General features: G+C 46.5%; 2 protein-coding genes across 5 annotated transcripts in view; both read left to right on the top strand.

The window, feature by feature from the left end:
* Window positions 1–24,141, top strand: part of shisa4 (shisa family member 4) — a 71,989-nt gene that overhangs the window by 18,472 nt on the left and 29,376 nt on the right. The window lies entirely within an intron of this gene.
* On the top strand, window positions 200–20,976 carry LOC142887517 (ras-related protein Rap-1A-like). 4 transcript variants are annotated; one of them, XM_076025227.1, is made up of 8 exons: window positions 200–363; window positions 6,904–6,992; window positions 7,922–7,990; window positions 8,257–8,313; window positions 9,204–9,344; window positions 14,244–14,387; window positions 15,081–15,207; window positions 20,864–20,976. In XM_076025227.1, exons 2-7 carry the CDS (start codon window positions 6,936–6,938, stop codon window positions 15,168–15,170), a joined length of 558 nt encoding a protein of 185 aa, XP_075881342.1. In that variant the 5' UTR covers window positions 200–363; window positions 6,904–6,935; the 3' UTR covers window positions 15,171–15,207; window positions 20,864–20,976. The 4 variants fall into 4 exon arrangements, with proteins under 4 accessions (XP_075881342.1, XP_075881343.1, XP_075881341.1 ...); XM_076025228.1 differs by having other exon boundaries at window positions 215–363; window positions 6,899–6,992; XM_076025226.1 differs by lacking the exon at window positions 200–363 and adding an exon at window positions 2,456–2,577.

The raw sequence follows: 24,141 nt of genomic DNA, 5'->3' as shown, positions 1-24,141 counted from the left end.
TGTTTTTGTTTTCACACAGACTATTTCTAAAACTCGGGTTCAAAACGGGTCCCCCGTCGAGACAAGCGCGTCGTTTAAAGACTACTTACTGATGCATTCAAAAGACACAAAACAAAATGATTGATGTTAAAAGAGGCTTGGCCGTGCATTTGAAGTGACAGCCATCCTCTCGGTGCATCCCCCGTTATCATGCAAATGATGCGGGACGCGTGGCCTCTGTGTCATGCCCTTTTAAGAAAAAAAAAAAAAAAAAAGAGAGAGAGAGAGAAATAGTCCGGAGTGACGTCTGCTGCGCACACACAGGCCGTAGGCGAACTGACACTTGCGGAGCGGCGAGAGAGAGAGACAGCGAAGCGAGGAACGGTGAGTACAAACGGCAAACTTTAGCGCCTGCTAAAAGCGCTCAAGTAACTCGTTTTCGTGGCCGCACGCCGCGTCGACACCCGCGGGGCGGTTCGCGAACACTCGGGGTTTCGAAACGCGTGTTACGAACGTCGGTTTAATGTAAAGAATTGTCCGCAAGTCAAAAAAAACGGGAGTGTGCACTCCCCATTTTTTAGTCAAGGCCAGGCGGAAGGGCAGGTAAGTGCTAGCCAACGCTCGCATCTTCTCAGGGCAAATGCGTACACGATGCGGCGCGATTTTAAACCTGCCAAGTGCGGTTTATGCGAGAGCAATAAGCAGCCGTCTTATGCGTCGCGCTTCTGTCCGCCAAAGCTATGTTTTGACTGAACGCCGAGGCAAAGAGATGTGTGGGCTAGAGCTAGCTCGGCGTGCTAACGGAGCTAGCGCTTGTCAAGTGTCGGCGGCCCGTCAAAGCTAGCCAGTTAGCGGCGTCCTGCTAACCAGCCTGATAACGGGACTTAGCCTAGTTGCTGCTATGATGTTAGATTGTTTGTGCACAGATTCCGGTTTGCTACGGTCCAGATTAAAGATCGCGTTATTTTTAAGGATTTGTATATAAGCCGGTTTACGTTTCAAACCGAATTCGATTAATGTTATGACGGCTGAGGCTGTAATAATCCATTGGCGGACTGTTAGTCACAGCTCTGTGGCATAATCGCAACCACCAATTGTAGGGACTTAGCCAGACCTGGAGTGATGAGCATATGTTACTGCCGAAAGCTTAAATTAGGTGGATTCTCACTGTCATAATTCCAAGATCTGCAGTGCATTATTTGGCGGCTTGGTCGTGGAAGCAGCCTCAGTTATGTCATTGCTGCGGGGTTGGTGCTATGCAAATTAACAAGCTGAGGTTCGAGCAAAGTACTTTCCAAGTAAAGTAAATATTCCTACAAGGATGTGCAGAGATTGCAATATTTTCCCTTTTATGTGAAGAGAACTGAGGTATTGGCCCCAATGCTGAGATGTGGCTCGTTTCCTGCCTTTAAACAAGTCCCTCTGTCTGCCTGTCTGTCTGTCTGTAGTCCAGAACAGGAACAGAGACTGGAAGAGACTATTTTAGTAGGTTGCCACTCTGTTTCCATCCCATCAGCATGGAGCCTTGTGCTCTGGAAAGAGGATGTGGTTACAGGTCAAGGCCCCCCCCCCTGCCACACTAACCCATTCTGCTGATGGCGTTTGTCAGTTACAGATCTTTGTCACAATTAAGTCGGAGTGAAGTTTTTTTGCGAGGCCAGAGTTTGGTTGTGACTCAGAGGAAGTCGTTATGCATAGGGAAACGTGAAAGGAGACGACAGAACCACTAACTGAGATACTAGAGGCTGCAAGTCAGCGAAATTTAAGTATAGCATTAAAAGACTTTATAAAAAATATCCAAAGCCGCTGAGTTGAAATGGAATATGGTGCAGTTTAGGTAGGATTTTGTGCTTTTTATCGTGGTATTATTTTGCAGCCAACATGTATAAAAAGTTTTCGTCGGGAGAATTAATGCTCCACCGTCCTCCTTTAAACCCTGTGCTTTACGGGCTTTCTGTACTCATTTGTTTCTGGGTTACCCGCCTGCATTTCTGATGCTTATCTCGGTGTGAACAAGTGTTCCAGGAAAGTAGCGACAAACTGATGTTCGGAACGAAGAAGAAAAAAACTCCCTCCTCAAACCCATCGTCTCTTTTCCTCTGTTCATCTACAGGCCATGTACGCTGTATATTATCATTGGCAGGCTTAAAAAGTGTCATTTTGTGTGCCACAGGATTTTTCTCAATGTGAAGAAAATGTGACCGTGGCTCAAAGGAGGTTGAAAAGCACTGGCGTAAGCCGTACAGAGAAGTTGCACAAGTTTCTGCCGTCAGGGTATTTGGCTTTTTCTCTTCCGGCAGGGGTAAAACCACCGGATGTGGGCCTTTAACGCCATCCGCTCCCGGTGGTGGGAGATACAGAGAGCAGGTGCCACTCAACGTCGCCCTGCTGAGTCAGGCGGCGTGACAGCTTCGGCGCCGCGCTGTCAGGCCGGCCTCGCCACAGAACCTTGCGCTCTCCTCGCTCTCCTCGATCGCCCGCCTGCTCGCTCGCACGCCACTTTAAAGACATCCAGACACGATCGCTGCACGGCCTTGGCTCGCGACTCCCTCGTCGGCTCTCCGGCCTTAGATGGATACGAACTCGGGGCCGTAGAGGGTGGGTGATGTCATGGCGGAGCGCCTTTTTTGCAGCGTGCGACCCCCCCCCCCCCCCCCCCCCCCCAGTCCACCTCATTGGCTCCTTATTTGCTGGAGTTACTACAGGCGCGGAGTAGCAGCGGTGGCATGTTTGTTTTGTCGGGGAATGACAGAGTTCAGGGAGAGGTTCGCTGCTTAAGGTAGATGTCCTTAAATGGCCGTGTGTGCGTGTACGTGCACACGCGCGCACGCACAACAGTAGACGGCTGGGTGAGCGCCGTGTTGTCCCGTGGATAAGTTGTCTCAGCAGTAGCATCCTTCTCAGTGAGACCTCTCATTTTGTTTAACCTTTTGCTGAAAAGGCTAAACGGCAGAATCTCATTTAAACTGGGACTTTGGGGAGGTGGAGGAGGAGGAGGAGGAGGAGGAGGAGGAGGATGATGATGATGATGATGATGTTTGTGTCTGCTCCGCGCCACTCTGTCATTCTCCACAACATAAATTAACACACTTGCGCTGAGAAATTCAAGTCCTCCCCCTCTCGCCCAGGCGCTCTTTGGCAACTCCGTCCCCGGTCCCATTGTGACGAGCGCTCGTCCAGCGCGCTCCGCTCGGCTGCGTTTCTTCCAAGTGCAACAGTTGAGCCCCACCCACCCGGTAACCTCTCTGCGTGCAACGCACGAGGGGCTAACACGCGTCATTCCATCACTGTGAAGATGTCTCGTGTTTAATTGGCCTCCAGTGTAGGGTGCAGCTGAGGCAGATGTGTTGTGTTGTTTTTGGTGGAAGCATTTTTACGGAATGAATGTTGACATTGCAAGCTGCCGTGTAAAAATAAATAAATAATAAAATCCGCACGTTCGCTCAATGCATCCATTTTCATCTGCCTCTATTTCTATCTATGTAAACAGCCCTGTGGCAGGAAAAAGATTTTTATGACGCGGCACTGTCCACGGAGACACCTCTTCTCCTGAAGCAAAGCCGCTGCCATTTACACTTTCCAAAAACACCGTCAGCACTGCAAACTTAATTGCCGGGCGTTTGAATCTTTGAGAAGGTAAAGTGAAAGGGAAAAAAACAAAACAACCCCAGACTTCAGGGTCATCTGCAGAGACATGTCTTGCACATTGACCCCTGAAGCAGTCACATGACCGTCTAAATTGCCCCTGTCAACCAACGGTCTACTGACATCATCTGCCCTAGCAGGGGTCAGTCCTCAGCCGCCATACAACAACTGTGACGTGTGTTTGGCTGACAAGCGAGGCCTTGCCCGAGTCCAAGTGTGACATTGTCTGCGTGACAGCGTGTGCGTCTCTGTGTGTGTATTCACTACGCCTGGGTTTGCATGAGAGGGCTCGGACCAGGGCTGGGTGTCATTCAACTTTCTTTTTTTTTCTTTTTTTTTTTTGACACAGTTTTGAATTGGTTTCGATACCAGTTCCAGAACAATACTTTAAAAAAAACCAATTTGAACAACGACAATACATTACAATTACAACACTAAACCTTTATTTATTCTTTCGATGATGGTGATCCAAATCAAATTTGTTGTATGCCATTAGATCCTTGGTACGTATATTGCATTTGGCTTTCTTTGGATCCACGTTAACGAGGTGGAGCCGCACTTTAGACTTCTCATCATTGGATAACGAATCGCGAACAGCGATTTTAGATCCTGACGCATGTACGCCAAATGATTATTGGCTCGCACGTGCTTAAGATGTACTTAATTGGGTATCGAAATTTCTCTTCGAAACGCGATACAATTTTCGATATTCGCCGGGATCGGGAGCAGTTCGGTCGACGCTGCAAACGTGTCACAGTCTGGCGCCCCGCCCGAGAGAGGGCTGTGCGCTGCTCGCAGGGCACTCCGGTGTATCTCCTGCCCCCCCCACCTGGCTCCGCCCTAACCGTGCGAGCAAGCCCTCGTCTTTATGCATGGAGGATTAGCGAGCATGAATTATTCACAGCGCGGGCTTCATATCCCACATGGTCGGCGCTCACGATTGAAGTTTGAGGTCCTTCTTCTTTTGTCCACCTCGGCGAGGGCTTCCGTCGAGTGGGCTGCGAAACGAACAGTGTAGGGGGGGGGGGGGAATCATCTGCTGTCTGAGGATTATCTTTCGACTGTTTTTGCTAAAAAGGTTCTGATCATCAGGCAGCGTGGCACTGTTCTACATGGCCCGCTTTCAGCAAGGACCACCGTCGCCTCTGGTCCCCCGCACGCTGTAGTTTTATAGCGATAGGATTACGATGTTGACGTGCCACTGTGTCTTCCTTTGGCCGACTGCGGGGTGGGCGCGGCATCACGTAAAGAGCTGTGCAGCCACTCTAAGCTCTCACGCTGCTCTCACATCGGGGTGGTTGTTCCTTGCTGTGCCGGAGCATGAATGTCTCTCTTGTCCACACCCCTGCTGGCCTGCACTCACAGTCCTAGTGCGGTTAACTGCTTCAGACATGTCATCACCGCGACACTAGGGTCGCTTTAGATAATCAAGTGTAGTTTAGGCACAACGGGGAGAGTGCGATAGAACCTTTGCCCACTCTGTTTGTTGGTGGCCGGTTGAGCAAACTGGACTTGAAGGGGTCGGACTGCACACTTGCACAGCCAAATGCTGAATCCATAAATGAATTGAAAGTCTTTCTGAATGAATAATTGGAAAGAAAAGACAGAGGAGCTTTGACAGGACACTGGAGCTTTCGGGTCTCAGTCCTGACACAATGTCCGGATAGCGAGTGAGAGTTCATGTGCTGTGAACAATTCTGGTCTCATTTGAGGACATGAGTCATAGAGTCCAAGCCCCCTTTTATGAATTCCAACGCCTTGTCTAAGACAACTGGGCAGCAATTAACCAACAAACCCAATTCAGAGGTGATGCTTTGCCTGATTTGTTGAAGCCATTGTTGTGGTAGATGTGGATGACCACCGTTCTGCACAGCCCTGTGCACTAAGAAGAAGGTTTAGCTGGTGCCTTTGGAAAGGTTGCTGCTTCTGAGTGTATTCTCATCAGACAGGATTTGTTTAGTATAAATCTGCAGGGCTGGAGTGACTTCTGGGTGGACTTTTGGCCGAATTCCAAATTACTGAAATATTTGGTTGCTGCATCCCTCGGGATCAGCGGAGGAATACCTAGGAAACAAACAATGAATCAGTCCTTATTGCTTATTATTATTATTTGGCTCCCCGTGGTCTTGAAAAGAAGCGAGTCGATGCAAACATCTTTATTTCTGCTGATTATTGTGTATGCAAGTGTTGCATTCTGGAAAATCCAGCGGAATCCCGGGTTGGGTTGGGATTCCGCTGGAATGAATGAGTGCGTTGGCTCGCTCTGCCGTCCATCAACACCCACCAACTGTGTTTGCAGAGCGCAGCGCGTTCCAGCAGGGGTCGGGAGACTGGCGAGCTCCGCTCCCGCTGCCATTGAAGAGTTCAAGCTCGTCCTATAACGCTAATACAGTTTTAGTACAACACAGTCGCGTGAACTGTCGTCGGTTTGGAGATTTTCTCCAGTTTTAATTTTGCGATGTGGCGTTTTAATGGTTCTGTGAACAGGCAGACTTTAAATGGGTGAATAAATGTCTAATTATCCTCATTCCAATTTCATTCCACGTAATGGTGATTATGATTTTTTCAACTATCGTCCAGTTTTAATAAGACGTGTTGTGAATGACTGAGCTCAGTCGCCCAGTTGGCTAACCCGGCCAGCAGACGTTGCACCTCGATCCCTCACCAGGGCTGCTGCGCTGATTCCACTGTCCCCACCCCCCCGGCCACGCCCATCACAGCTCCCACTTCCCTCAGCTGTTTTCTGTCACCGCTCGAACCGGGACGGCTGTTTGCGTGCTGTTGTGCAAAACCAGAGAATGAGTGAATTTCCCAAAAATCTGACAGCAGGGCGTGTGTGGGTGCGCGCTGCGGCCAGATGATGGTGTCATTGGAGGGAGCCTCGGCCAAAAGCCGTGCCTCATCTCCCCCTTCAGCTCCCCTAACGCTGGAACACACCACAGCTGGTTCGTGTTAGCGAGGGGTCACATACTCCTCACCTCCTCCACCCTGAAGCGGCTCCACTTATGGGTGTTCCCTCCATTGTTGTGCTGCTTCTTGTCCATAACCTCCAGGAATGACTAGAATCCTTCCCTTCAGGAGTGGGAAAACTCAGAGGCCAGGCTGGAAAAACCCCTTTGTTTTGCTTTAAAGTTAGTTTTCCTACCGTTGGTGTTTGATTGGTTGTGTTTTTTTTTTTGTTGTTGTTGTTGTTGTTGTTGTGTGCCGTTTTCCGCAAGTTTCTCATCTTGGTTTCCTTTTTTTTTTTTGCAAATGTCTTCTTTCTTTTGTCTAGTGCAGATTGTTTGGCTGTCCGAGGAAACGAACCCACCATGCGTGAATACAAGCTAGTGGTGTTAGGCTCTGGAGGTGTGGGCAAGTCCGCTCTGGTGAGTATCCTTTACTGCACACACCTCTGCAACACATTTCTGCACTCACTATTGTAGCCGTCTCTCTTTCATCTTTATTTTGCTCTCCTTATATTCTATGTCTGACTCGAGCTTTAGACTTTTTTTTTGCACACTGCATGTTTACCGTAGCACCAGTGGCTGTAGAGAAACGTAATTTCAATGCTCTGAATGTACCTCACTTATTGAAGGATCAACATGAAGGTCTTGGAAAGATCCAAGAGGACTTGAAGCTGTCCCTTGTCCTCATTTTTTTTTTTTTTTTTTTAAATGTAAAACTTTATCAACTGCATGCGTTTGCTTCCGGGATAACTGAAGCACAGGCTTTTATTTGCTGATGTGCCAGTCGCGACTGTCCTTTTTTCCGCTGCTCTACAGCATACTTTGGTGAATAGCGTTCTCGTGCTTCACGCTTTGACACTTTGTGTGTGACTCCTATTTATTCGGAGTGGGAGTGAGTGGACGGAAGCCAATCTTCATATTAAGCGATTGCGAAAAATAAATGATGCAAAAACAAAGTTTTGGGGGGTTTTTGCAGCTGGCAGGCTGAAAAAAACAGACCTAATTTCTGCACTCGTCCGCGAGGAGCTCCGCTGGTGTTTGTGGAACGCCCTCCCTGGCTAACTCTGACCAGGTGTCCAAGTCAGGTTAATCCCCCAAACCTGGCAGACTGACATATTTAGACCTTAAGACCTCATCAGGTGAACTCTGTAAACCTGCTGTATAACACAGTCCTCGCCCGGGACCTTTTTGTTTGTGTGCACATGCGACACATGTTAGTGAAATGAATCAAAAAGGCCGCTTAGAGCGGCGAATGGAGTGACGTGTTTGCTAGCTTGGGCCGTTTTGTTCCTCCTCTGCTGAGCCGATCCGACACTGACCTGCTTGTTGTCTCTGCCCTCTCCTCACAGACGGTTCAGTTTGTTCAGGGGATCTTTGTGGAAAAGTACGACCCCACAATAGAAGACTCGTACAGAAAGGTGAGCGTCCCCGGTGGGAGGAGCGTCAGGGTGGGAGGAGCAGCAGCTTCACCCTCCTCTCATCCACTCTGTCTGTCCGTCCTTTTGGTGCCTTTGTCTTCACCTCCCCGTGTCGATCCATTTCTCCACCTTCCTCTCGTCCCCTATTTTCTCTTCACACGCGTGTCTTCTTGACACTTGTGCTTGCTGACCTGAAATTAAAACCTTGCATCATCTGAGTCACTGACCCTTGGTTTTGTTTTGTTGTTGTTTTTCTTCTCTTGCAGCAAGTGGAGGTAGACGGCCAGCAATGTATGCTTGAAATTCTCGACACAGCAGGCACAGTAAGTCACCTCGCCGACATCCCCTTTAAAAAAAACCTGAGAAAAACCAAGACCTGGTAATTAGATGGTCACGTGATCGGACTGCTGAGTTTCTCCAGACTCTCCTGCAGTTGGTTGCTCTGAATTTCTTTTTTTTTTTTCTCCCTTAAATCCCACTTATTGATTTGTGTAGCTTTTTTAGTTGTTAACAAACTCATTCTTCATAATCCTTTCATTTTGCTTGGTCTCAAAGTGAACCAAAAAAAAAAAAATCCCTTTAACTCTTTCTGGTTTACCAACAAACCATCATGAGTTGTGCAGAAACCGAGGGCTGCATATCGTCACCCCGCGGTGACGCGGCCGCTGTTTCGCTGAACGCGAAGCGTTCTCCAGCAAGCGCAAGCAGGCTTACGGGCAATAAGGCCAAATAAGACGGCGGTTAAATGAAAACCCTGATGGCATAATTGTAATCTGCCTCTTAGCATGCTGACATTTAGCTCCGGGCCAAGCCGCCATGGCTGTGCACCCAGTCGTGCTCATGGAGGAGGATCTCTCTCTTGTCCGTATGCTCTGGGAATGTGGGTCAGGTAGCTTGCATGAACGATGCCGTTGTAACAAACAGGCTGCCAGACATGCCGACGCTTGTTCCTTGTGTTTAAAAAAAAAAAAAAAAAAAAAAGAGAGAGAGAAAAAAAAAGATGGTCTGCCCACATTACTTAGTGGCGTGACTATAATTTAGACAACCTCAACTTAGACACCACATGTCAACGGCAAAAGGCCGCACCGATTTCATTATCTCCCCGAGTAGCAGCAACCGGCAACTTTTTAAAAATGAATGTTCGTAAAAGCCTCGGGGCGGCGTGTGGCAGAGCTCACAGCTTGTGTTGTTGTCGTCTTTTTCCCTTGTGTAGGAGCAGTTCACGGCGATGAGGGACTTGTACATGAAGAACGGCCAAGGCTTCGCCCTCGTATACTCCATCACAGCACAGTCCACCTTCAACGACCTCCAGGACCTGAGAGAACAGATTCTACGAGTAAAGGACACGGAGGATGTGAGTGCTCGGTGCAAAACAACCCCCCCACCCCTCCCCCCCACCCCTCCTTCGTTTTACGTAACGGCTTGAATGGATCGGAGAGAAGAAGACACACTTCCGTGTTCATGGCCGCCTACATTGTTCAGGAGCAGACTGCGCCGTTGCTATGGACACTATTCCGCGCCGTAATCATGTGTCAACAACCGCAAATGTCTTATTGCAAATAATGCAGGCGGCGTCATGGCATTAGGGCCGTGTTTCGCAGCAACCAGACTCCCCTGCTGCGACGGCCCGGCATCGGTTAATATTAACTTCAACCGGTCGCCGCGCTTCAGTTGTTTGACTCGTGTAGAAACTTGGAGCCAAAGTCTTGATGCAACACGGGAGCGTCCGGACCAACCCATCCCGAGTTGTGCTTTTCTCTGCACTCGACTCTGTTCCCCTCCAACCGGACTCGGCAACGCTGCAAACAAACCAGGGATGTTTCATCTTGTCATTTTCTTGGTCTGTTGGACGCCCCGCTTTCCTTTTCCCCCCTCCTATCTCTGGTTAAAGTTGCGAAGCTGTTGAGTGAGTAAAGCCCTCCATCTCTTCTCTGGTGGAGCCGATAGTGCGTCAGCAGAATTTAAGATGCCCTTTTTTGGTGATCTCTGGAGAAGGCGAATGTTACCATAACCCCTCTCCCCTCCTCCTTTCTCTTCTCGCCTCTCTCCTTCTCCTCCCTGTCAGCTATCTCACTTTCTCCCCGCAAAATGATGCAAATGTGCAGCTTTCGTGCCCCCCCCCCTCCCAAACCCTCTATCTGTGCCATTTTTTTGTGGTTTTCACTGGTCGGTGCAAGTCCTCTCTGGGGACCCTCCCCGTCTCTGGGGCCTCTGAGAAATCTGGCACCGCTCTGTGCTGGTGCTTGGACCGCCAGGCTCGTTGTGCAAGGAAAAGCCTCGGCTCGTCAGAACGAGTGGACTTCGAGGTTGTGGGCGCTTCATTAGAGCCTCCGCGGTAGGGGACTTGAGGTTAGCCTCAGGCTAACAGACGAGTCGGCGGACCGGTGGCTCCTCGGCGTGCAAGAACTCTCGACTGCTCAACTGCTTCTCCAACCGAAACCCACCCCCACCTCGCACTAAAACCCTGCTCTCAGTGCTCTGGATTATCCAGTTATCAACACGTGTGATTTCAGTATTTCGCCGTCGTGCCGTGACATCCGTTTATTTTTCTTTGCCTCTTGCAGGAATGCATGACTATTGAGGAGGCTTCAATCTCCCCCTTCAGTCAAAAATGCTGCCGTCCTTGAGTGTTTCAGCAAACTGCAGCTTTGAGGCCTCTCATTGCAATTGGAGATTTTTGAATGCAGGATTGAGGCATAACAAAATACAACAAAACAAGGCATGTTAACAATTAATCGATTAAGGTAGTTATAATCATTATAACAGTGTAGTGGCAGGAAAGAAGTTCACTTGTAGATACAGTGATGGTTAATATATCTAGAACAAGTTACCTTTAAAAAGTTGAAATGTGAACCATTAGAAGTCAACTTAAAGTCAGAGGATAAATGTTCAGGGTTAAATCATGAGCTCCTTACACATTTTTCGTTATGAAATTTAGGTTCTCAGGAAAAAAATCGCAGCTTATCAATTAATCGTTAATCGCTCGATAAGGTCAATCAGCTGACGATTAATGAATTAATCGATAACTTGCATCCCTAAACAAAACAATACAAACAGCAGCAAAAAGACATTTCACACGCAGACTTTAAAGAACTCCGGTGCATTCCGTGGCACATGTGCGACGGGGCATCATCAACATGTTTTGTCTATTTGTCATCCGCGGAGACGCACGCCTTGTCTCGGAAAACGAAGCTCGGCTTCTCCAAGCGCAGACATTCCGCTTCCTGGTACAGCTGTTCTCATTTTCAGCCCCTGTGCGCACCATTTACCGCAATGCTGGCAAAAAAAAACCATACAGAAACTTTGCCGCTGCCAGGCCCAATTTTAGAAAGCCTTCTAATGAGTGCAGATTGAACACAGTCGGGCAAAAAAAATTCCGTCTCCTTAAAAAAAGAAAAGGTTGTTACAGGGGCCGTCTTCATCGGTGTATTAAAAGCCGGCCTCCTCAACTTCCCTCCAAGCTTCTTATGCAAGAGCGGTCTCATGACCTCCCTCCATCTCTCTGCTGGTGTGACTCGGATGGCACTAATTCCCGACTTGGTGCTTGTGACTCACCGCTGCATTTATTCCAGCGACTCCCCTGCGTCCTGCGCCCTCCGACAAGCCACTCTTTTAAAAGAAAATGCCTGGTGGGCGGGACGGGACACGTTCTGCAGCCAGCGGCGTGTGAACGCATTCTCAACGCAGCCTCTTGCTCTGCTGACGACCAACATTTTTCCCTTTCCCCCCTTGCATACCCCATTTTTTTTTACTTTTTTTTATACCACTCATCATCTCCACCAAGCAGTCTTTCCAGGGCCCAGAGTTTGTGCAAGGAGGGCATACCTCTCCCAGCTTCTCCCAGGACCCCTCGGGAGAGAAGTCGTCGGGCGGCCCAGTGTGAGAAGGGGTTTGTTTGGATATCAAACATCAAGCGGCAACCTCCGCAGGGTTAATCAAAACATCCCGGCTTCCTGTCGTCTGCCTCACGGCTGAGAGAGAGAGAGGGAGAAGAAAAGTAAAACCCTCTGGAAACGTTCGTCCCGTGCCTTCAAAAAAACATAAAAAAAATAAGGGTCATATGTTCACCAGGAACGCACCGTTCTGTCATCGTTGCAGTCACCTCTGAACTGTAGTGCTCGCAGGCTGAAGGATGCGGCGTGGGGGGGGGGGGGGGGGGGGGGGGGAGAGACTCTGAACAAGTTTGTGCCCGTCGGGCTGCCGCCATATAGCTGCAAATATCCAGTTTCTCAGGGGTTGGGGGAGGGAGGAAGGAAGGAAGGTGGGTGATCCTGGAACCGGCGAAGAAGTGAGCAACTGCAGGATCCCCCCCCCCCCCCCCACTGCCAATGATTTATTTGTCGCGGACCTCCCATAAATAGATTCCCGCCGCTGATTTATTATTGGCGCCCGTTGTGCCGCATGCAAGGTTTTCCACTCGCCGATGGCGCGCCGGCGGGTCGGTCGGTCGGTCGGTGGCTGCGACGCGGCTCGGAACTACAACTTCTGACAAAACGACGAGCTCGTCCTCGAGCCCTCTCGTTGTTTTATTTATTTTATAAATTTATTTCTCCTCTAAATCCCCCCCCCCTCCCCCCGCCCACCTCCGCTTCCGCGCGCTCGCTGCGCATACCAGATGAAGTGGAGCACAAGCGGCCTCGCGCTATCGGGTAATTCCACAGAGCAGACGGAGCGTGGAATCCAGCTGAAATGTTGGAAAACATTCAGGAAGGAAAGCGATGTTATCCCCCCCCAGTTGGGCGGGGCCGCCACCGCTTCCTCCAGGCTGCCGTGCTCCCCAGATAGCTGCTCAGGAAACAGCAGGCAGGATGAGACTCATCCCGACACCCCGAGCGAGCGCTCGGACGCCGTGACAGGACCAGGACGACGTGTTGCCCAGAATATCCGCTCTGGCTTTTTTTTTTCTCTTAACTTTTGGTCACTCAAACATCCGAGTCGAGATCGAAACGGAAAAGGAGAAGTTTGGGGTTTTACGGGATGTTCCAAGCAGCTGCATTTCATCTCAGTGGTTGCACTCTGCATAGTTGTTTTCAGTTTTTTTTTTTTTTTTTTTTTTTGAAGGAAATTAAGACCAGAAGACACTGCATCAACTGGTTTTTATTGTGATTATTTCATCTGTTTCGTCAGTGTTGCGTAATTTTAACGACGATCCCGCCTTCTCCAAAGGGAGGGATTGATTTTTCTGGAGTTTCTCTGTTCAACGTATACACACAGTCACTGTGTGTTTATCAGAACTCCTCTTGGTCTTTGAGGATGCCACTGAGCAAAGCCACACTCTGCAAGTTTTGTACTGCCCTAGATCCTCGTCTGCAGGGCCAGCCAGTCTCCCCACAGAGTGAAACATCACTGCTTGCACTGTAAACTGTGAGAGAGGGGCACCTAACAGTCACTGTTCGAAATGAACTGTCTTTGCTAACTTCCCAATGAGTTCATTTAGGAAGTGGCTGAAGTTGTCTGACCTGCATGACACTGAATCTTTGATTTAAGATTAAAACCTCTTTTAGATTAGTTCATATTGCGCATTATTTCCTACTTTCACCAAGCTGAAGGTTGTGTTCAACATAATTGTCCATAAATATTGAGCACTGGTGTCTTTTTCAATAGATGTGAACCAAACCATTCTCTTTATTTTTCTGGGTTAATGGAAAACCTAAACGGCAATATTTTTTGGTTCTCTTTAACTGTGAATTATTTTAGATTAGTTGGATAGGAGAGCTGCTGATTTCACCGTTTTCCATTTTGGTCACGTTCCAGAACCCCTGAATCCTCATCTAAGCCTTCCTGCTATTACAGTTTGCATGAGCTGCGTTTGATATTGAAAACTTCAAAAACAGGAAGCACCTCGGGGGTCCTAGGGACTAAGACTGGAGCACTGGACCAGTCACATGATTTTAAAGAACTGTGCTAATTTGTAATTCCTCTCTGTGACCTCCTCCCTTCTTCACTCTCATTTCTCTTTCAGTTTTCCTTTTATGTTCAGCCTCCTTTTCCTCTGTTCGGGTTTGGTTTGGTTCCAATCTCATAAACCTCTAATCAATTTCACACTTTTGTATTTAGGATTTCCCATTTATTCAGATCTTCTTGTCTGTTAGGTGCTATTTATAGCTTTATCATCTGACACTCAGTGTATTTTCAGAAAATGCTGCTCAAGGTTCCATTTTATCCTGCGAAATCTGTGTTATTCCAGGTCACAAGTTTGCTTCAGAGATCGATGCTGAGTTTTTCCCCCCCTTCTTTTTTCCCTTGTGGTCAGGTGCCGATGATCCTGGTGGGGAACAAGTGTGACTTGGAGGATGAGCGTGTGGTGGGGAAGGAGCAGGGCCAGAATCTGGCCAGACAGTGGAACCACTGTGCCTTTTTAGAGTCCTCTGCTAAGTCAAAGATCAACGTCCTCGATGTGAGTACTCTCTGAAAACCAAACCGCGGGCCACCAAATCCACAGGGTTGCGCAGTTAATCTGAGTTGTATGTCAAAGCCACGCTGTCAGACTGCAGCCATGTTAAACCCTGTGTGTAAATTAGGGATGCAAATTATCGATTAATTCATTAATCGTTAGTTGATTGACCTTATTGATCGATTAATGATTAATTGACCAGCGGTGATTTTTCCTGAGAACCTAAATTTCACAATAAAAAATGTTTAAGGAACACATTATATAACCCTTAAATAGGGTTGAGGGTCCAATTTGACCCTTTTTTTTTTTTTTAATAGAAAAAATTGAATTTATTTTTTTTTACACATTAGAGAACAAGTTGACTTCTAATGGTTCACAACTTTTTTTTTCTTTTTTTTTTCTCTTTTGTTAAAGTCGTTTAAAAGTAACTTGTTCTAGGTATATTATGATATACCTAGAACTAGAATTATGTTATACCCATGTAAAAAATGTTAAATTATTTGCGACTAGTTTAATTTAATCAGTTAGATTCTTGATCAACAATTTATCGATAGTCGATTAATTGTTAACATCTGTAGTATAAATTGTTGCTTTGAAAGATTGCCAACCTGCTTTGTGTGAAAGGGGGAAGATATTTTTCACACCTTCTCACACGTCCCCCTCACGCCCACAACCACCTTTATTGTGTCTCCTCAGATCTTCTATGACCTGGTCCGACAGATAAATAGGAAAACGCCAGTGGAAAAGAAGAGGGCAAAAAAGAAATCCAACTGTGTCCTGCTTTAAAGGCCTCCCTCCAGCCCCTGCAGCAGCTCTGAGCCAGGTGCGTGAGTCTAACGTTTCACAGCGACGCGCGTTAGTCACGGCGGCAAGGCAGCCGAGACGTTGTCACGGCCGTGATGCATGGACACGTTGAAAGGTTAACAAGCGTTGCCTCATCTCCCTCTGTGTCATCTTATATCCCGCCGCTTTCGTCGGGGTGTAGCATATTTCTCATCTCGCCCTCCTGCGAGCGCGCCCGCAGCAAAGATGCACATAAAGGTTGCGTGAAGAGGGCCGGCTTCCCCACAAAAACATGAGGGAAAGGTTTGTTTGCAGTCGAGTGAGAGAGAGCCCCCTCCAGGAAGAGAGAAGAGCAACACATAGAGCAGGGGTGGGCAAAATTACGGACCGGGAGCCGTTGAGCTTTTTAATGCGTCCCGTTGAACTTGAATAAATAATATATGACTTGTAAGCAAGTAATGAAATAGCTATTTAATCCACTTTTTCAGTGTGTTAAGAGTCATTTCAGTAAAGAGCTAAATACTGTGGGGCTTCAAAGACTTCAGAGATGTTAATTTTCAATTGACATTAAAGCACTTGTTTTCTACATATCCCATGATATATTATTTTCTCCTATGAGGTGGGTCACCAAAACACTCCATCCATCTGCTCCTGCTCCGGCCCCTCTGTCAAGTTTTAGTCCGAAAGTTTGCCCACCCCTGACGTCGAGAGTTTAGCTACAGGAGCTCAAATTTTGCACGGAATATTCAACAACCTCCTCTCTTTTATTTCTCTGGCGTGTGTTTGAACAAATAACCAGAAAATAGCATCTATGCCTGCAAGCGTTCTGAGAAATTCTGGGATTTATTTAAAGTAATTAATTTACTCATTTGCTTGAGTGCCGGAAAGAAAAAAATACGCTTTATCAAAGAACTTAAAGGCCCATTGTGTGAGTAGCTGCGTTTCCATTACCCCTCGAATTGCGCAATACCTAAATATCGCAATAAAACACTGGTCATGGAAACACCTGAACTTGGGAAAACCTCTCAAATATGGCTAAAAGGTTTTGACGCTCTCATCAGGTGGTTTTTCAGACGTATCGATATGGAGGTGCAAAAGTGTCATGGAATCACTTTTTTCGGATTTACACGTCACCGGACGTGACGTACGGGGTCACGTGACCAGTTCACTTCAAGTGAGAATGGCGCGTTGTTTAGACGGAGGAGGAGGCGACGGGATATTTTTTTTTTTACAAGTAATCAAAGAGAAAAATATAACAACCATTCTTGACAGCAATCAACTGAAATAGCTGCTCCAAAACGCAAAATGTTTTATACCTCCATCCCCCTCAAAGCGGGCTCTCACGGGACGAGTTTTAACAAGAATTGCGGCTTATGCGCTTTACACTGTTCAATGGAAACACCTGCAAATCGCCATTGTACTTTGTCGGAATCTTAGACATATCGCTTTCATTCTGCGAAGAAACTGTAACCGAAACACAGCCAGTGTTAGTGGATTCCTAGTGGCAGTCAAGCTCACTGCAATCAGACGGAAGATTTATTCACGGCGTGGCCGTGGTGTCACTTTTATCCGCTGCTATCAAAAACCAAACAGCGGTCAGGCTAAATGAGGCTGAATGAGCCGCCCTGCTGAGAGCAGGTGACTTTGACGTGGCTGCCAACGTTTGTATTTCCCCCCTATTCAGCAGATTCCCTCTGGTGGTGGTCACCCCGATGCCATTGTTATTACATGGATCCCGCGGGTGATCGCTGTTTTTCTGATGTCCCGCTTGATCCCGCAGCACTCTTAAATAAACTGTGGGCTAAACCATCGTCTGTGTGAAATCACTGAGCCCCGAGCTGGCCCACGTTCAGGCCGGCTCGCTGTGGGAAAGCTGAACTCGAAGCAACAGGTTCACGGCCCAGATATCAAGTGTCAAAAAAAATGTAAATGCTTTTTAAATCAAACATTCCCCTCAAGTGCTTTCACTTGCTGGAACTGCGTTGATTCTCTGACCATCAACCCTCCCCTCCACCCCCCACCTCCTCAGCCACAGTTACGTTTCCAGTAAATGAAATAGATGAGCGGCATCGGCTGAGTCAGCCTTTAAAAGTGTTAAGTGCTTTCATTGCGCTCGCGCTTCCCCTTTCCCTCATTGCGTTGCTATGAATAAGTTATTATAACGCGGCTGGATTTAAAAATGGATCAGACTGTGGAAATCTTACTCTGTCATCAGGCTGTCGCTAAGACGCAACCGCTGCTTTCCCTTACGTTCCCTTCTGTCTCGCGACACACCGACATAATTCAGTAATATTGGAGCTTGTGCTTTTGCGATCCATTTTTTTTTTTTTTTTTTTGGAAAAATGTGATTGTTCTGCTGTATTTACTTCAGTCTAGAGCAGCTCACAATTTTTGTACTTGGGCAACTCTGTCTTGTTCCTGTCAAAACCTTTTTTTTATTTTTTAAACTTCCTCAGAGCAGACATATTTATACAAAGTACAAAGAGTTTAAATAAATCGGTATTTTTATTCTCTGAGATTACATTTCTAATAGGAATGAGTGGCAGATGGTCACAGTCTCTGTGTGGTTAACCTTAGTCACTTGGCTGCACTTGACGTCATTGAATAATTTGTCTTCTTCATACGTCTACTTTGATGTTGAAGCTCTGTGATGCATCATAATTAAGCATTTTTGTTTTTTATTGGCTGGCAGATGTAACGCATTGGTCCGGGTAATGAATTTACTGAAGTCACTTTTATTAATGACACATTTTTATTCCTTCACAATAACAAAGCGGCCTAAATCCTTTCAGACGCGTCTTCGCTGCTACAATTTCTTGATAGAAGCGCTCTAAAAATCATCATATTACGCCCACATCATTTTAGCTGCTGCTTGAGAAAAGCCGCCCACAGGTCAGAGGTCACTTCTTTTTAGACTTGCCCCCGGTGAACCCGCCCCTCCCTCCCCCGACGAGCTCGCTAACTTTAACACTTGTTTCCACCCGGGCGTGGAAAGTTCCTTTTCAGAGAGAAGTTGATGCTCAGTCAGTTGAGAAAATCTTGTGAGATCGCATGATGTGCGTGGAGCCTCACATGGAGATTAGTAAGCAGGGCCTCACTGTTTCCAAACATTAAAAGCCCGAGGAGCTCTCCCCGCATGTACAGACGCACATTGACAGATATGTTTGGAGCTGCTCCCCGGGAGAAAGGGCGTAATGAAGGAAAGATGAGACATCCAAGTGAACCCTTCTGCCCCCAAAGGGAGGCCGAGTCCAAAAACCAGACGACTGTAAACACGCAGCGAGCAGAATTTATTTCCCTTTTCTGAAAAGACAACATCTTCTTTTGAAAGATCAAAACTGCACTCCTCACTGAGTCATCAGAGGAATCAGAAACGGCCCGTTATTTATTCCAACGTGCTTGATGTGACGAGCCGACAGCATTCCAATCAGAAGTCCTCCTCTAGCGCTAGGGGGAGGTTTCTGCTGCGTTGCCGTAGTGAAGAATAAGCAGCACGGAAAATAAAGCGGCGTTAAGAGTCGAGCGGAATTGAAAGTTAGCGCAGCTGGATATGAAAATGAATGTGGATGGAGGTGTCGGTGACGACCGCGGTCGACATGCACATCGCAGTCGGATCAAGGCTTCTTTCAGAATGAGGTGTTTACACGCACAGCCGGCGAGCGGAATGGAAAAAAAGAAGTGCTTTGATGTCGGTGGCTAGCGTGTTTGTTTTGGTTCCATTTTCTCGAAAAGAAATCGAGTTTTATCCGAGGAAATGAACTTTTTCTTTCACTTCGACACTTCTCTTTTTTTTTTCGCTTTTCTTGGATCACAATTTGATGACACAAGCCGAACATGCAGAACGAAAAGAAAACGGTGGAGTCGGAATATGTATTTCGATTAAGACGTCCGAGTAACTCGGGAAAAGTCAAACCGGAACGGTCCAGAAATCAAAGTGGGCGTCGCTGCACCAGCCCGCAGTTCAGCTGCGCCAGCAGTGCGGCTCAACCTGCAGCCAACAGTTACTTTTTAAACTGGCGGCGTGGGCGAGTGTGACACTGGTGGCGATGCTGGATTATCGAAACTGACAGAGCCATTGTGTGGAGTCCAGACACCAGGGTCCCCGAAGCGCCGGCTCCACCCTCGCCCCCATCTGTGGCGGTCAGCTAGTTGTGTGTGTGTGTGTGTGTGTGTGTGTGTGTGTGTGTGTGTGTGTGTGTGTGTGTGTGTGTGTGTGTGTGTGTGTGTGTGTGTGTGTGTGTGTGTGTGTGTGTGTGTGTGTGGCCTCTGTCAGCATAGCCCAGGGCAGTGTCTGTACCCCCTCACCCACCCACTCACACACACACACCCACCCATTCACATGCCGGCCAGCCCAGTGAACCAACACTAATGGGATTACAGTCTCACTGTTCCACTCTTTGCAACACACCAACTCGTACAGGGAGTCGGGCCGGGGGTGTGCACGGTACAGTACCAGCCTCTGACGGGACGGACAGTGAGACGATTGGACTTTTCACTCTGCACAACGTGGATGTTTTCCAGCGTGCCGGCCCGATGGTTCTTCAGTGTCTGATATGCAGGGAGGTGTGACGCCAGGCGAAATCACTATTTCGAATGAACTGGGACATAATAAGCAATAAGACTGAACAGAGTCGGCTCAGCTTTTAAGTCCGTCATGAATGAGCACAGCAAAGTTCTGATCAGACGTATTCTTGCAACGTCGTTGGGGTTGCTGCTGGGTCTCACCCACTTCCAGTGATATTAAATTTTGCAAACACACTAGGAATGCAAATTATCAATTAATTCCCTCATCATTAGTTGATTGACTTTATCGATCGATTAATGATTAATTGATAAGCAGCAATTTGTTTTTTTACATTTATCCTCTGAATTTAAGTTGACTTGCAACTAGTTTTTTTTTTGTTGTTTTTTTAAAGTTGTTTAAAAGTAACTGGTTCTAGGCATACAGGTATACACCACACCATTTAATAAAAAAAAAACATGTATAAAAATGTTTAATTAATTGCGACTAATTTAATTTGATCGATTAAATTCTTAATCAACAATAAATCGATAATCGATTAATTGTTAACATCCCTAGAACAGACTTTGGTTGCTCGGGACGCTGCAATAAATTGCCCGTAAGAACTTCTCCGAGCGGATGTTTGACCCGTCAGCGCGGCACAGGTGTAACCAGCGGCAGGCGTCACAGCCACATTCCATTATGAGCCGCAGTTGGTCATGTCAGCATGCATCTATTTGGAATGCGGCCATCAGTAAGTCCATTAACGGCTCTGTGTTACAATCACAGGCATAAGTATCATCCATGTGGAAGGTTTACGCCCTGTTAAGCTCCGCCCACTCCACTCTCGATGCAGTAGCGCTGATTACAGTCATCAGGACATGCTGTATGTTCGGATTGAGACTGGAAAATATATATTTGTGCTTCGTTACTCAGTCCTGCCATTCCTTCATACTGATCTTTTATAACTTTATTTAAAATGAGGATGATCCCTGTCTGAGCATATAGAACTGTTTGGCCTTTTTCATACGTGTATAGTATCATTTGAAGACCTGGAGATTTCTGATAAGTTTGTGAGAATGTTATTGCAGGTCTTCCGTACGCCACTAGAGGGCGCGGACGGCTCATATCACGGCGTTGAGGAGGGGTGCACGCAGAGGCGCTGACCGCTGCATCTTCTTCTTCCTTCCTGCAGGAATGCTGTAATGAAGAACTGTTGCCCTGATTGGAACGTGCCAGCATTCCAATAGCCCCGCCCCCTCCCTCCATCAGCCATAAACGGTGAATCAGCCTACTGAACTGCTCCAATTAACGACGAGGAACGACCCGCATCAGTGAAAGAGTGAGATAGAGAGCTGGAGAGACGAGAGTGGTGGAGAGCCGGCAGGAGAGGGAGGAAACTCTCTCGCCTCCGAGGACCCTCCTCTGTGTCTCAGCGTGAACCCTGAACGGACAGTCTCCATTTCTGCAACCAAACAGCAACAACACAAGCTTACCTTTGTGATAATGATGATGATAATGATGATGATAATGATGGAAGCCTCTGAACGTTAAAAAAAAAAAGAGAGAAAAAAAATCTCAAGTGCCACCGACCCGGCCAGAGAAAAGCCCCCCCACCTTATTTTCACGGTTTGACAGTTAAAAAAATAAAACGGCATCAAAGAAGGAAAACAACCCTAGAAACTTGGATTCAGTATTTTTTTTTTTTTTTTTTTTAATATCTATCGTATTTGAAAGACATGGAAGTTGACCTCTTTTTAGTTGTATGATTATAAATATTCCTCAAAACGAGCATGAATTAAATGCATCTGTTATTAAGTGTAGATGTTTTCAAGTGAAATCAAGTGGAAAAAGTGAGAATTTTTTATAGCCATACACCTATTCTCCATGCCTGTCATGTCAGTGATGATAGATCAAGGTCTATGATATGTATTATTTTTATTATATATATATTTTTTTCTTTGTTCGCCCTGTTGTTCATCATGGACTCCTCTTCTGCGAATATCTCTCTCTGATGTGACTTAATTTTATACTCAGTCACTGGGATTTCATAGCTCCCATAATATATTCTAATGCCATTTTTTTGCATAACAATGCTTCAGAAAAAAAATGGATCTTTTATAGAAGAACTATGGGGGTAAAAAAATAAGGATTGATTTCTATGTCTCTTGAAGCTGAAATATATTATACTAAACCAACTCTAATAATGCTTCTTGTGTTTTTCTGTCAATGATGTTCCAGCTTTTATGGATTATTAAAGTACATTTTAGTACATTTTAATTATATTGGTCAATGTATTTTTGTGAATTAAACTTTTATCCAAAGCTGATTTGACTGATTTGAAGTTGAGAGAAGTGAGCTAAGAGTCAGCAACTCGGTGTGGTTCGAGTGTACTGCAATGAAATACTGAAGAAGGGCTGTGTTACAAGTACGGGAAATTGACCTAAATAAAGCGCACATGGAGGTCAATTTTAAAACTGTGGACGTGGCCTTGGTTGGCCACTAGATGTCAGTGTACGAGCGGCAGCAAACGAGATCTTGTGACTTTATAGCACCTTCAGTCCTGATGGAGGCTGCAAGGCTTTGGCGATAGTTTATGATTAATATTAAAGAAAAAAAAAATTATACATAAATCAGAAAATTATTACTTTTATGTTTGAGAGATCTCTGGTTGCTTTTGTTCATTTGTATTCGAAAAAGAACACAACATCCATTTAAATAGTTTTAAACTCACTACTGCAAATATAAGGTTATATAATTATTCAAACCAAAAGTTGTCATTTGTGCCAAAAGGTGATGTAATTTTAAGTGTATGATCTAATTTTGGTAGCTGGGTTTAGTGTAAATCTAATAGATGAGTCCTTTACCACACCCTATGTAAAGTAATTGCACTTTCAATTTGCCTGTTGTTAGGCCACTTGGTACTACATAAGAACTCTAAATTCTAATAACAAATTGAAGGTTGGCAACATAGTGAACATTTTAATACATTCATTTCTCTAGGACAAATTGAGAGAGCTTGAGGTGAGAACAACCATATTTGACCAGTTTTCACACTGTTATTTTTCATCCACTGCTCCACCAGAGAAGCCTCGTGTGATGTGATTAATTATCCTGCAAACCTCCATATATTCCCAGTAGTAGAATATTTCAGCCCTATGTTTACAGCCTCCAGTTGAAACCACACGTTTATGTCATGTTGATGGCAACATTGAACTTAGAAGACCAAGCTTTAATTCCTGAGGAAAAAAAAAATACACATAAGATTAAACAACAAGTAGCAATTAATACTTGACTTGATCCATCATCCCCTGAGGGAGAGCGGTGGGCAGCTGCAGTGCTGCGTCCGGGAATCATTGGGTGATCTAACCCCCCAATTCCAACCCTGAATACTGAGTGCCAAGCAGGGAGGCAATGGGTGCCATTTTTACAGTCTTTGGTATGACCCGGCCGGGGATAGAACCCACAACCTACCAGTCTCAGGGTGGACACTCTACCACTAGACCACTGAGCCGGTCAGTGTAAATAAACACAATTACGCTACCCTCTCTGGATACAGTTATTTATTTTTTTTCTGCGTTCACTAGTTTTCTTCCTTTGTTGCACTTGCAAAAGTAAATGCTTGAAAATAGAAATTAGGTTAATGTTCTCGTCTTACTGGGCTCAGTGGAGCCATCACGACTGTAGTAACTCTCCGCCCATGTTTCCTAGCATAAAATCCAACCCGATCTCACGTTCTAGTCATTTTTCCTGAGTCAAAGGTCGAGATTCTCACATTTCTGACATGTCATGAAAGCAGTTTTAGCCTCATGCTAACACCTACGCTAACACTGACCCTCCACATGTTCGAAACAGGGGGGGAAACACAGCCCCAGCTCCAAGGCGCAACAAACGCCAAAGGCCAAGGGCGTTGTCGCCAAACTGGGAGTGGCATTGATGCCCATTGTGACATCACGAAGGGATAATTTCTAGAACGCTGTTATTTTAGCCACGCTTTCTCAGAAAGTGGAGCAAGCAGAAGACATGGAGGTTGAATGTTGCCCTGTGTTTCCTCGTGGGTGGGGCCTCTTCATTCATCAAATGATAAAACAGATCTCTATGACATCTGGCTTCTGTCAGAATCCTCCTGTATTTCTCTTCCAGTGGCCAGACTGCAAAACGTGTGTGTGTGTGTGTGTGTGTGTGTGTGTGTGTGTGTGTTAGCACTTCCTTCAGTTTCTCCACTTTCTCGGAGGAGGAAGAAGTGCTGCATCATCTAAGCTCCTTACGTCTCGGCGGAGGAATGTGTGAAGCGGAGGAGGATGCGAAGTGTCTGCTGGTGGAGGGCGATGCAGGAAGGATTAGAGCTTGTGACTCACTTCTAGTGTACCCCCCCCCCCTTTTTTTTTTTTTTTTTAACTCTTATCGCCAACGCTGCTGCCTTGATCGGGGCCCTTAATCCCTTTAGCGGTGGAAAAGCAAGAGTAATACCCA

This window comes from Nelusetta ayraudi, unplaced genomic scaffold, assembly GCF_046127955.1.
Source record: "Nelusetta ayraudi isolate G7.1 ecotype Tasmania unplaced genomic scaffold, CSIRO-AGI_Nayr_v1 ptg000017l, whole genome shotgun sequence".
Lineage (NCBI taxonomy): Eukaryota > Metazoa > Chordata > Actinopteri > Tetraodontiformes > Monacanthidae > Nelusetta > Nelusetta ayraudi.
This window is presented reverse-complemented; position numbering and strand designations above follow the sequence as displayed.

What these genes read in the sequence shown, in the direction of transcription:
- LOC142887517 (XM_076025227.1), top strand. Translation starts at nt 6,936, where the DNA reads ATGCGTGAATACAAGCTAGTGGTGTTAGGCTCTGGAGGTGTGGGCAAG. An exon ending in TTCTCGACACAGCAGGCACA is followed by an intron (nt 8,314 to 9,203) that starts GTAAGTCACCTC and finishes TCCCTTGTGTAG; the next exon opens with GAGCAGTTCACGGCGATGAG. An exon ending in GAGTAAAGGACACGGAGGAT is followed by an intron (nt 9,345 to 14,243) that starts GTGAGTGCTCGG and finishes CCTTGTGGTCAG; the next exon opens with GTGCCGATGATCCTGGTGGG.